At 37.2% G+C, this 13948-nt stretch overlaps 1 protein-coding gene across 1 annotated transcript in view; it reads right to left on the bottom strand.

Annotated features, from left to right (window-relative positions):
- The window catches only part of LOC112971748 (voltage-dependent calcium channel subunit alpha-2/delta-3), a 187307-nt gene extending 173580 nt beyond the window's left edge, over positions 1-13727 (bottom strand). The window contains exons 1-2 of the mRNA XM_026077430.1: positions 13680-13727; positions 2362-2440 (exon numbers count right to left, since the gene is read on the bottom strand). Of these exons, the coding sequence (XP_025933215.1) occupies positions 2362-2440; positions 13680-13727 (127 nt within the window). The remainder of the gene's footprint in view (positions 1-2361; positions 2441-13679) is intronic.
- Between the last annotated feature and the right edge of the window lie 221 nt (positions 13728-13948).

Genomic DNA, 13948 nt, shown 5'->3' with positions numbered 1-13948 from the left:
GCTACAGCTGGGGCGCGATTTGCCTCAGGGCCGACCGTCCTCTGCTGGCAGTGAGATAGCCGCTCGGAGCCCTCCGCTACGCGGAGCGTTTCTCCCTCCGCTGCTCTCCCAGCCTCTGCTCCTCTGCAGGGATGAATCCCCTCCTTTGTCCATTTTGCAATGTGCCAACCACACTGATGCTGCATAACTAATAAAAATAAACAAACATTCAAAAGGGAGGCTGTCATAACGCAACAGAGACTTTTACGGGGGAAAGAAGTGTTTAATACTGGCTGTTTTGTGCGTAGCTAAAGCATTACCTCCCATCTTTATTTTTACAACCTTCTGATGGAAGCGACCACTGAGGGAAAGATAGTGCCTGCTCACTCTAAAATCTGGCACAGTGAGCATTAGGAAACTTTTACCTTTGTTCTTTTGAGGATCTTAGTGAATCTTTTTTTTTTCCCTTCATGTGCACTTGCTTATGATACAGACAAGTAAATCACTGCAGATTTCACAAACCACTCTAGAGGGACTTTGGGGTTCTTCCATGTTTTAATGTATTTAAAATGGTTTGCTGCTTTGCTCCATTAAGCCCAACTCCCTCCAGATATGCCCTACTTGCACACAAAAATGTAACAGAAAAACATGCTTGGGGGAGTTTCATGGTTTCACCATTGGAATCTAGAAGCTAAAGAAGTATTGCAAGGTGGTATGAATTTCCCCCGTGACCCATTTTGAAGGAAAGGACTGCTGTCCACCATCCAGTCAGCTGGAAACCCTGCAAACAGCCTTCATCTGTGCTGTGCTTCCAAGGGGAAAATCACTGCAAGGAAAATTGATTTTAGGGCCATTGACCTCAGTGACAACAACATAGTTTGGCCCACCCGTGCAAGAAGTAAACTGCAGTCCAGTCATTCAGCCAATCTTTAGACCAGCTTTACTACACTACTCAACTGTCTGTGCTGTAATCCTTCATTTCACTAAAGGACAAGGCCAGGCTGTGGCCAAAAACTGCAAGGTAAAGTTCTAAATCCATACTGCCCAAGATGATGACTTATGCTGCTTCCAATTGTGATTATAAAGACTATAAATAAATATTTAATTACTGATCAGAGGTAAAAGATTTTTGCATTGTAAAATATCAGAAAGCAAGTATTGTTACTGTTAAATCAGAGAGAAAATTGTATAGAAGAAACAGTCATTAAATTGTTTAATTAGAATCTTACTTGTTTCTTACTTGTATGAGTAAGATTCTGGGCAAAAAAACAAAATAGATTAGCCAAGTCTGATTGATTCAAACCCTACTTACCTGCTGCTAAATCAAAAGCCCTTCACCACTTTCCTCAGTTTCAGACACTAGAAATACTATAATTCTTCATTAGCGTTATACAACAGCAATGTGGTTCTTAAAAGAACAAAGTAGTCCTGAAGAATGACAAAGGTGACCACTGTTCTCCCTCTGGGAACGAGGAAGACGTGGACCAGATGATCTGCTGAGGCAGACTCTATTGCCTGGTCCTAATTTCTGAGCTGCTGTACTTAGATCTTTATGAATCTGTAGCGCTGGGCTAAAAAGCTAAAAGATTTTGTTGATTAAATTGTCTTCAAAAAGATGCTTCAAAGGGTTCTTATACTATTACTAAAACTAAATTATGGTGTAATATTAGCTGATTAAGACAAGACTTCAAACTGAGTAATTTCCATCAGCTGGACACAACAGTAGTTAAGCAATAATGACTAAATGGATAGCACCTGATGCAATTCATCATAATGTAATGTGGCACAAAGGAAAAAAAGTAAGAACAATTTTTTTCCAAGAGTGAAGTTAAAGGAAAACCTGAAGATTAATCTTTTCTTTTTCCCGAATCATTCTTATTTACATTAGCCAATCCTTTTACTGTAGCATCTCAGCATCTTACATGTTTTAATGTTCCTTCCTTACAGAAAATAAATCTGTTTTTTCAATTACACTGTCAGTTCCTCAAGGGACAGGATGTCTGGTGTTACATACTGTGCCTAACTCAATAGGACGCGTACCCGGCATTCTTAGGAACCAAGCTAATTCTGGCTGAGTAATAACAAATATAATAGGACAAATGGTTTGAAATTACAACTTGCTCTCTGAACAAAAATTGAAGATCACATCATTCAAAAAGCTTCATGCACATTTTAAGGAAAAGAAAATACATTTCAAACTGTTTTTTTGCTTTTTAAACTTATATGCTGCAGATAAATACGTCTTTTCCTTCCCTGGGAAAAACAAACCATCATCTCTGATTGGTTGTCAATGACACTGTATCTGCAGGTGTCAGATATGCAGGAAGATGTGCTCAGTAATATAGTTTTGAAATCAAAGTTTTCAGCTGAAGGTTAACCAACCTTTGTTAGCACAGGCCATCCACTTCAGGTTATCAGCAAAAGCAGCTTCCCTTCCAATCAGATAGGTAAAAATACGAACCTGAAAGTACAATGCAAGAGATGAAGTCAATTAATACCACAGTCATTTGTTTAAAACATGCACAGTGGAACTTCAGATACAGATGTGCAATTCATATGGATAGACCCTCTCTCAAAAAGTGTGACTGGTTAAACAGCATAGAAAGTTAAAAAAAATCTCTCTGTCAGACAGGTCTTCATGCTAAAATATGGCTTTTATTCTATTTAACAAAATGGCTTATCTCTTCAGATGTTTTTAAAATTTGGCATTTAACCTAAGTCATGGTTAACAATAAATGAGAATAAGCTAAAACAATCAGGGCAAAAGAAAAACTATGTGTTCCAGACAAATCTGTTCTGCACTCATGAATTCAGAAAATTGCTTTGGTTTGGAGGAAGAGGCACTTAATTAGTAAATTCTTTACCTCTATAGATGAGGGACCTGAAACAACAGGCAAGCCAGTCCTCACTGGTTTTCAAAAACAAGACTTGCACATCACTGTATCTTTGTCGACATCAAGATAGGCACCCACTGTCTGCATTTCTACTGTCAAGTGATAAACGGTGGAATCACGGCCAGGGTTGCCACATTTTCCAGAAAGAAATGTCTGCGCAAACAACTATGCAGTTGATCTGTGCGTGCATCTGGGCGTGCGATCTGTGAGTTCAGTTGTAACAGCAACAGTTTTTGTAGCTGCTCAGATTTGTGACCAGGAGAAAAATTCACCCAGAGAAGAGGACATAAGAGCACAACTTTCTGCTTAGGAATATGAAACTGGAATGGATCTTGTGGTGGGATCCTGTTGCCTCCCACACCAGGATACCATCCTTTTCATGTCAAATAATCCTTTCTGGAAAACCAAGGCACTACACTATAAAAGGAGATGTGTTTTGACTCCACTGCTTCTGCTGGAAGGTTGCTCTGGAACCTTCTCTCCTAATGACTAGGAAGCTTTTTCTTATCTTCTGCCTATCTTTACTTGTGAACATTTTTTCTAAATCTATCATTTGTAAACACTTTTCTCAACTTCCTATCAAGCCAAAAAAAAATGGACTTAAAACAGTTTCCCACTAACAAATGTTATGCATTAGACTTTTACTTAACAACATTTTTAGGCAGAAATCAAACAATATTGAAATGTTAGTTTTCATAGCCTTAAAGCACTTTCATGGATTCTAAATTATACTTATCATCAAATAAAACATTTTACAAGCAATGATTTAAAACAAAGTGAAATAACTCCAGCCCCAAATCCTGACTGGCAGCTGTCAGGATTTTCTGAATGCATTTTTTCAAAACAGCAATCAATTACATGGACCTCAAAAAAGCTACTCTTACAGCAGCACAAGAAAAGCATTCAAAATATTTGCCTAATAAAGCCACTTTCTCTTCAAATAGAAATATATTAAGGAATCCTTCAAATCACACAGACTGACCACACCTTCAGCATATTCTTCACAGGCAGCACTCGTCTCATCTGTGTGTTCCAACTTTATGCTATTTGCCTTTAAGAAGACTGGGAGAATTAGATCTCCCTGTAGGGAGGAAGACTGCACCCTCCCGAGGGCCGCACCGAGCCTGCTCAGCGGACGGACGGACTCAGCACCTGAAAGGCCAGAACAGGGTCCCATCTCACAGAGCACCCCTGCAGGCACAGGTTTAGGACAGACATCTAAGCCATAAACCTGTACCACGCTAGTCAGTGGGACTGTTTAATTCACTCCAATAAAACTAGTATAGAGGGGCAATCAATAATTATTTTAAAAATACAAATTTAAGAACATCTCTACTGCAGATAGTCTCCCTCCTTTCCTTATTTCACCTTATCTATCATCTTTTGGTATGCTTTTATCCATTTTTGATTGAATTTTGGGCTGACAAAAATAATAATGTTACCATGAGCAGGATGTAGTATAGACATCAGTAAGTATTGCTAAAATGTCTGCGCATTGACTTGCATTATCTCTGCTACATAATATTCATTAATACAGAGCACTGATACCAAACCGCATGATGGTTTTTTTCAATGTGATGCTCCCCACGCACCCCTGAAGTACACCAGCTTAAGTAACTAAAACCAAGGTTAGTGTTAGGGGTTTTTTTTGTTGAGGTTTGATCCAACTTCAGATTTAGCATTTGGTCATCTGAAAGCTTATTTCCTAATACCACCACACTTATTTCTTCTCAAAGTGTCACAGCTGTCAGGTTTGTCCCACATGCAACATGAAAGTGCATGCAGTTAACATTTAGGAGGTACTATTTAGGAGGTAGCAGTCCAGCGCTCTCGCTCTCTCTCTCTCTTTTTTTTTTTTTTTGCATTATGGCATTATTATTAAATTTTGTTATTATTATTTAATTTCGGCATTATTACTGCTTCTTGGCTTTTTCATGAAGATCAAGGGCAGTGAAAGTTTTGCAGCTGAGGTGTTGCTAATTGGAGGACTCTGTTCTGCGCTCCCAGGGCAAAGGTGCTGATCTAACAGAACTCAGCTGTAACTTCTACGGGTCTACTGCTTTAACTTCTTATAACTAAGTAAAACCACGTCAACACACACTACAAGAGAAGATTATTCTTCCAGGATACATTACAAAAGCTTCTATGCAAGTGAAGTAAAATAATGGGATTTGATGTATAAGACTTAAATCTTTGAAGGTTTTTATGATATTGTATTTTTCCCTATTTCTTATTGATGCATTTCTTTACACTATTCTATGGAGACATTAAAAATATTTAAGGGATGAAAAAAGTATAGTTAGTACATTGCAAATGACCTCCTTCAAATCTTCATTCTGGCCTGCAAGTTTCAGAGGAAATTAGATTTATATAATTAAGGCCATGACTTCCAAGATGTTAGCAGTGTCAGAATAGATGCAGGAAGAAATGAGAGAGAATTTTAAAGAATGTTTTTCAAGAAAAGTTATTTAGCTCTGCCCAACACAGAAGACTTGCACTTAGCTAAATAGTGAGAGAAATAAACAGTTCTTTCTAGAGCTATAGGAGAATTTCTGAGGAGGGCATTACTGTTTCACAGCCAGTCATTAAACAGTTGTGTGCCCTGCTGCAGAATGCAAAAGCAGGTTTCATATTTTAAAAATGAAAAAAAAAGCAACACTGTGTTCTTCCAGCCTCCAACAAGGAAAAAAAGCTTTGATTCCAAGGTGTGCAAAGAGTGTAGTCAGACTTTAAAATAGCAAAGACAAACATTTCCAGTAATGGGCTCATTTCAGAGCAACAGTTGTTCCATTTTTACGTATAAGTATATTCACACACACCTACACACCTCTAATCTGAAAGGCTCAGTAGCAAAAAGCTTATACAATGTCAAAAGAATATTCTTCTAGAGTTACTCATTACAACAATCATTAGTTTGCTCACAAATTGCCTGAAAGTAGGAAGGGGCTTACTTGTTACCATTAGTAGGAATACAGTTTTGAAGAAAAACTGAAGTCTAACTTATACATTATGGTACAGAACTGATGCACTACAAGTTCATGGGTGATACCAAACTGGGAGGAGTGGGTGACATTACAGGGCAGGACTGCTACTCAGAGACACCTCAAAACGCTGGAGAAAGGGGTTGACAGAAACCTCGGGAGGTTCAGCAGAAGTATATACAAAGCCCTTTATCTGGCATGGAATAACCCTGTGCAACAGTACAGGCTATTGGACCAACAAGAGGTGAGCTCACGAGGCGAAGGAGGCCAGCTGCATTCTGCGCTGTATTAGCCAGGTCAAGAGAAATGATTGTTTCCCTCCGTTCTAACGTAGGGCCACATCTGGAGTACTGAGTACAGTTTGGGGCTCCCCAACACAGGACTGGCATCAACATACTGGAGTGAGTCCAGCAGGTGCCCACCAGGATGGTCGGGGAGTGGAGCACATGATGTGCCCAGAGAGGCTGAGACCTCGGCTTGCACAGCGGAAGAGAGGACCAGTGGAAGATAGTATTGCTGTATACAGCTATAAATGGGAAGGTAAAAAAGGCCGGGGACAGACTCTTCTTGAAGCTGCACAGTAGTAGGACAAGATGCAATGGACAAAAGTTGGAGCATGGGAAATTCTGATTAGATAAGAAAAAAACTTCATTATGAGGGTGATAAAATATTAGAAAACGTTGCCCGGAGAGATGGCAGAATATACATCCTGGGAGATATTCAAAATTTGACTAGAAAAGTCCCTGAGCAGCCTGATCAAACTGCACCTGCTTTAAGCAGGGGGATAGACAAGATGATTTTCAATGGTCCCTTCCAATCTAAATGATTCCAGGAAGTCAGCAATGTTTTGCACAACAGGCTCAAAATTTCATTCATTTTATAATAGACATAACTGCTTCTATGTTTTGTGGAGTTTGAAAATAAAATAGGTTAAGTTCACAAATGAAAATTAACATTTTGTAACTAAATTATGAATTTCATACTGTAATACCAGAAATTCCAACTAAACCTCATATCACATCCCTTTATCTTTTTATCAGTATTCTTAATAGGACTATCTTTATCCAAACTTTTCTACAGGTACTCTATCATAATCATTAAAAAGCTATACAAAACAAAGAATGTTCCAGAACATTTTATTCAGTCACTAATTTGGTCTCACATTTACAAAGCAGACACACTTAAATTATATAGAAGACTAATTAAACTCAGAGGAAGGTCAAGACGTGAGGAATTTGTGAACTTCTCTAATTTAATTCATTTGCAATTAAAAAAAAAATCAAAGAATTCAATTTCATACATTTTTTCAATTAACAATTCCTTCTCATCTGCAGAGAGGCAAAAAATGATTTGTAGAATATCCCAACTTAATATAAAGTTCACATAGTTTTTTTACAGAAGTTCTAAAATGTTTTTGGAAAGTTTCTCTCTTTACTCTCAACTGTGGTACTATATTCCTTCATTTTCCTTTTGGCCAATTTCTTAATGGCCAGATCCTGTTTCTAGGCATACATGGTATCTTGCATTATTATCACACCTAGAGACAAGATCTAAATCACAAAATGTTGCCCATTCTTTCAGAGATAAACTGTACATAGAAAGCAATAATGATTTATATCATTTAAAAAATATACACACTGATTGTTTAGTGTTGTTAATTAGTTTGAATCAGTTAGCATGCATAATCCTATTCTAATACTCTACAGAATGTAGCATTAAAAAAAACGTACTTCCATGCTTTGTTGATGGCTACCAAAAGCCTTATTAAACAAAATCTTTACTCTCTAAACAGAAGTGAAAGGGCACAGTGAGATTTATACCCTCAAAATACAACATAAATCACTGTCACAGTTTATCTTCATGAAAACGATGCTAGAATACAGCCTATGAGGAGACTGAATCCATCTGAGGGATTTATATCTAATGATCTGCTTTAATCTATAAAGAATCAAACTACAGTGTGCTCCTAATAAAAGGAGACCAGTCTTATCTGAACGAATGAGCGGTAAATATGATGGCCTTAGGCAGCAACCAAACTCCATTAAACCTACAAATAATAAAATTTCAACAAATAGATATCATAGATCATCATGAGGAATGGGCTGTCTTTGGTACTGGTACTGTTGCAAGAATTTTAATGATTTTTGTCTGAGTGTATTTTATACATAGAGTTTATGTGGCGTTTGCAGTTTCTCTAGAAAATATTTCAAGCATCAGCAAAAATGCTGCTAATTGGCTGACACTATTTGAAGAAATAAAAATAAAAGCCATACTACAGCAGGTTAGCACTGAAGATGAGTGATCATAGTTCATTTAAGTGTTGCTTTCTTTCCTTATCCTAATGAGTGGTGTATTTTTCTCTACAGTCACCGCGCACATTGTATAAAAGATGTTTCACTAGCTTCACTGTGAAGTATAAAAGCAAAAATCATTTCTGTCTTTTATAAAATGAAATATAAGGTAACCTATAATTTAAAATACCACTTTCCATAATGTCCATTACTCAATATAATTGACTTATTACTCACAATAGCTGGATAAGAAAATAATCACGTGAGGTCACAGAACGTTATTTTAGTTAAAAAATAAAAACATCACGGAGAAAGTAAAGTCTTTCTTTCATGTTGATTTTAAAGATACACGTATAGATTTTATAAATATTGTTTAATACTCATTCAGAATAGTAAAAACAATCCTCAAAATCAGCTCTGACAGCAAACAATTCTAATTATTGCACTACTTCTAAAAATTTTGTCTTATCAGTTCACTTAGCCCACTAGTGTAAATTTAATTTACCATGGGCTTGCAGTGGGAAATACTCATTAGTGCCTAACCATTTAGTGCAGAAGTAATTTTAGAAAACAAATGCTTGTCATGTTATTTTCTGCTGTCAGAGATCACAGCAATGGCTTAGGTAACAAATGATTAAAATTGAAACATCCATACATGCCTGAATAATTCTATAGTCTAAATCCCATTTTTCAAAACAAACTTGGATCCACATACCTCTTTTATGCTAGTTTTATTCTTCTGGATAGGTATATGGTTAAATTTTATGTAATACTTCTAGAGGCATCACTGTAATCCATGGCATGATACCAACAAACTGGGATAAGGCAACCTTGGTTATATAGATGTTATCTACATCTACATGATAATATAACTAAGCCAACATTACAGAAGTACTGCATTAACTCTGCAGAATAAATTCAGATTAGTTCAACGTCTGCATGTGGAGAAGACTTAAGCACCAATGAGCTTACGTATGTTGTAAGAACAGGACGTAGTGTCTGTATTACCTCTGAAAGTGTCACTGTAGATAGACTAGACATTAGGCACCAGATTGAATGTCTGTATCCTTAGATGTCATGTAAGATAAATGTCGTGAGGTACAAACTATTAATAGTGACCACTGTATTTTCTTCTTTGCATACCTAAAGAGGAGTAACTGAATAGTGAGTGGTCCATGGAGAGTGTGCCCAGGCACAGTTCTCCTCTGAAAAATGAACGTATGAAATGTGTTTTGTTCAAACAATCCTTTCTGCAGATGCAGCATTAATAGTATGTATTAACTGAATAGTATGTAGTACATTGGCAAATATATACAGTATTGAGGCATATGACTGAAATCCCTATCATTTATAATAGATAAGGAAGAAGGAGAAACTGCAACGTCTTAGATAAAGTGTCTTGTTCCGAGATCTGTACTGTTAGTATGTATGGACTCTACTTAAAACATCAATAGAAAGAATGAGTTCAGGTATGTACCCACACACACACTGATACATCTCTATCAGTACAACACTTAATATTAGACACTAAAAGTTCATGTGACTCCATATGAAGAGAACATTTTAAATAAGGCAGACCGAATAAAATCAAAGTTGTTATGGGCTAGTCCCAGAAGATCCAGTAACAACATTTACACAGTCTATGTATGCCCAGGCTAACCGAGTATGAGCCAAATGAGAAGAATACCTTTCAATATCCAGTAGCTCTGACTGAATCAAGAGACCATCTCCATCTGAGAAGGAGTTTTCTTCATCAGACAGAAGTACGTACCTCTCTGGCAAGAAGCATATCACAGAAAGACAATTCTCCAGTTCTGAGTAAAACTGCAAGCTTTTTAGGATGTTTGAGAATCAAATAAATCAAAATTTTTCAGTTTATGACCTGCAAAATATGGTATCAACTATATCAAGGCTTAACATAAATTGTCAGCTGCGGAGGAAGGAAATGTTCTTGGGCAGAAACACTAGTTTTTAACTGTTAGATCCTATCTACAAAACTGAAAATTGCAGATGTTATCAAACTCACTGAATGTAAATATTGTTCCAGGAGCAAAAAATTTTGTCTTTGAAGCTATATTTGCTATTTCTGCACAGTATGCAACTCCTACAGATGTGCCATAGAGTATTATTTCTTTATGCCAATGTTAACAGAAAATGGGGTGAGAGCTCTATAGCAATGTTACAGAAACTGAAGAGACAGTGGGGTTAGAATCTTTAATAGAACTTGTGACTTTCTCACTCCATATTTTTCAATATTTTTCTAAAGTGAGTGTTGAATGGCAAAGAGTATCATTTGAGATTGATGTATTTTAATCATCTTTAAAACAGCAGCTGTAGAAACTTCCCATATATTACCTTGTTATTATGTCTCATTCCTGACCTAAAAGGATCACTTCTGGGATAGAAAATTCTCCATCCAGTTACTATTCTTACTAAAAGATTGCTGCATAAGCTCAAATGATTCTGAACTGTACAATCATGTTCCTGTTAAGAAACAGACTAATTCCAACGGTGCACCTTATGAAGGTCAGCCTCCATGTGTGAGATTGTGGATTGTGGTCCAAACCAGCAGCCCAGGGTAGTGAGCTAGTGTGAGGAAGCACAACATATGAACAGTTGTCACAACAAGTAGTGCTGGTAACTACTCTCATTTACACAACAGAATTAAATAATATTAAGGTGTTGAAACACAAATCTTATACCAACAGAGTATATATAAAAATAATAGTAGATATTTAACTGCATATGTTATCCATTGTTTTTAACCTATTTTCTCTCTGGTTTTCCCTGTCTCTTTGTTTTACACTCTTGTTGCCTTACCTGGGCACAGATCATAGTTCAGATTACACGTCATTTGCTCTCTATTCTTTATTGCATCCCCTCCCATTTTGAAAAATAAGAGAGTCTTGTTAATAAGTTTCTTGCTCTTCCAGCTGGGGAAAATTCTGAAGTTGAACCTTTAAACTCTGGACAGAGAGTTTATATATAATCTCAGGGACGCATACACTCAACCAATTAGTAAGGAAAACTAAGAATGATGATTTAAATGACAGTTACTTCAGTGCTAACCACTTCATCTGAAATATCCACTTAACAGTTTCATCCATTATGCATGGAGTAATCTGCAGACCCTGAACTGTCCTCACCTCCAAAACTTCATTCAAGTAGCAACATAGAGAGGAGAACAGGGACCTCTTTCTATCTACGTTAAGCAAGACAAGTCAATCTGCAAGATTCTACTCACTGGAACTGTGAAGTCATACCATGATGCCAAACAGCTGGTAAAATACTATTTCCAGAGACTTCAAATACTGCATGGAAGGGGAAATGGGACTTCTGCTCGCAGCTGACAGTAGAGACCTCTGTTTACAGCTGCAAACTATTTCAGGCACACCTTCATCAAAATAGCCGTTCCTTTCTGGCTCACCAGGAAATAATAATAGTCTTGTTGCAAGACCTGTTGAATTTAAGTTATAAGTGGGATGTAAGGATAAAATCCAAGCTTGTTCCTTAGTTATAAGTTGTGGTATAATCTCTGAATAGATCAGCGAATGGGCTGATTTGAGACAACGGACCAACATGAGACTAGGTGACTGACTGAACACCTAGGTAGCCTCACCACAAAGAATTGGCTTAACTGTTACAGGTGTTCTCCAGAAGTAAGTTTTGGACAGTCCTGGAGATTCCCCCAGACAACTTCTGCTGTGTCTACTAGACCATCAGATAGGCACTATTTGTATACTTCAGTGTGTTGACTGACAACCTGGGTGGACAATCTGGCTACCCCAGACATTCCTCCAGGGAATTCCTACTGTCAAATTGACCAAATTGTACATAGATAAGACACCTGTGAATAGTAGAAAGTGTCAGGAACAGTCACGTAAGACAGTCTTTTGAACATACTTAAGACAGGAGATGATTTGTACATGATTTAAGATAAGCAATAGCAATGAATGCATGTACTGGAGTGGTCACGTACACCACAAGCCAGCTGGAAATAAGAATTCAGTGGAACAAGTTTGGGGGGTCTCACCCAACTCAGCTGAAGACACCACTGCAAGGACCCTTGCAACAGACTCACGTCATCATCTGGACAGCAACTGACCATCCTATTCAAGATGTTTGATTTCCCATGTGAGCATCATCCTGCACAAAGATCCCAATAGACTGGTTTAACACTCTATGTGCAACAGTCTCAATGCTGGACCAATCAACATTTTCATTTTCATTTAATCAACAGCTAAGAAAATGACATTAGGAGCAACTGAGACCACAGCTGGTCTGGATTTGATTTACAGGCTGAAATTCAAGATTCACAAAAGCTATTCTCTAACTGCCTGAATTTTGTGAACCTAAAAATGAAAAAGGCTGCCATTTATGTACTTGTGAACAGAAGTTTGAGAAGAAAAGAAAATCACTGGTGTCCTTTAGGCGTACTTTAACCTGGGCTGCATACTGTCATCTGAAAAGTGAAGATGGACATCTGGGAAAAAGATGACTCATTTTTATACAGACACTTCTTTTCCTACTCTGCTTAAAACATATTCTTGTATTATCTAAGAGGCACTAAACACTCAATTCAAAAAGTAAAAAACATATTGCAATGTTTATCTTTGATTAAAAGCAGAGCAGAATGATTAATAATTTTCATTAAGGAACTGGTCTATTGCCACTCCTGTAAATACAACCCCCAGAACTACATTCTCAGTCTTTTGCAAACAAAAAGAAAGTTCTGGTTCACTCTTTTTGAGTATGACTAAGAGCAGATGAGAAGAATGCAGGGAAGAGTAACAGAGCTTAAGTCAAAAAAAGAAAAAAAGAAGAACATTAATTTTTGAAATTCTCATGTGCATCTCTTCCAGGCAGATCCATTTTTCTGTTCAAAACAATATCATTAGGCAGATTTCCTATTCTGTAAAAAATCTAACAACAGGTACAAAAAATAAGTGTAAGTTAATTTCACTGCAATTTTGCCAGGGTTAGCTTATGATTCTATTCTTTTGCTATTTCAATTTTATATTGTAAATTGCTTGTCTCTTCATAACAGTATCTCTTCTGTTGATTATGAATTATTCATGTTCCATTTTTTCTTCTCCCTTGTTATAGTGAGAATATTTTTAAAATTAGTTATATAGCAGCTTTCTCTTTTTCATAAGCTCTTCATCCTTTAAGCATTAGGAACCAGCATTTCTTCTTTGGGGTCCTGCTGCTTTATAATTTTCTGACCTCTTTTTCAGGGTCAAACTCCAAAAGTATGTAACCTAAACTATTTTTCAGCTTAGAAGGAGCTTGCGGTTGTATTCATGCTTCTGCCGCAGAGAACATTCCCTCTCCCAAAATTACGTTGTACTAATTGCTACTTCAAGATTAGGCTTCAATATCACTCTTTCTTACATAATCACATCCTCCGACTCCTCTCCATTCAGCAGCCCTTTATATAGTTCTACCTCAGAAGACACCATCAGGGAAAGGGGCGACTAATGCTGCAGCTAGTCCCTGGTGTTAAGAAGATGGCACTACCACGTCGCACTTGCCTGAGAGGAGCAGTTCTGGATCCAGTTATTAGGGTTGTTGACAGCCATTCTGGATCCATTCAGAATTGCTGAGATTCACATTCAAAAAATTCTAGCAGGCCACAGGTTTTTGTATGAGGAACTTTTTCATATCCCAAAGGGCAACAATGGTGATTTTTGTAAAACATGAATTTTTGCGATGTATTATGGCTTCTAACTTTAGCCTATACACATAAAGCAATCCAAAAATAATACAGGAATTCCAAGAGTGTATTCCAGTGTATCTTTTC

The sequence above is a fragment of the Apteryx rowi genome, unplaced genomic scaffold, assembly GCF_003343035.1.
Source record: "Apteryx rowi isolate R43461 unplaced genomic scaffold, aptRow1 scaffold_452, whole genome shotgun sequence".
NCBI lineage: Eukaryota > Metazoa > Chordata > Aves > Apterygiformes > Apterygidae > Apteryx > Apteryx rowi.
This window is presented reverse-complemented; position numbering and strand designations above follow the sequence as displayed.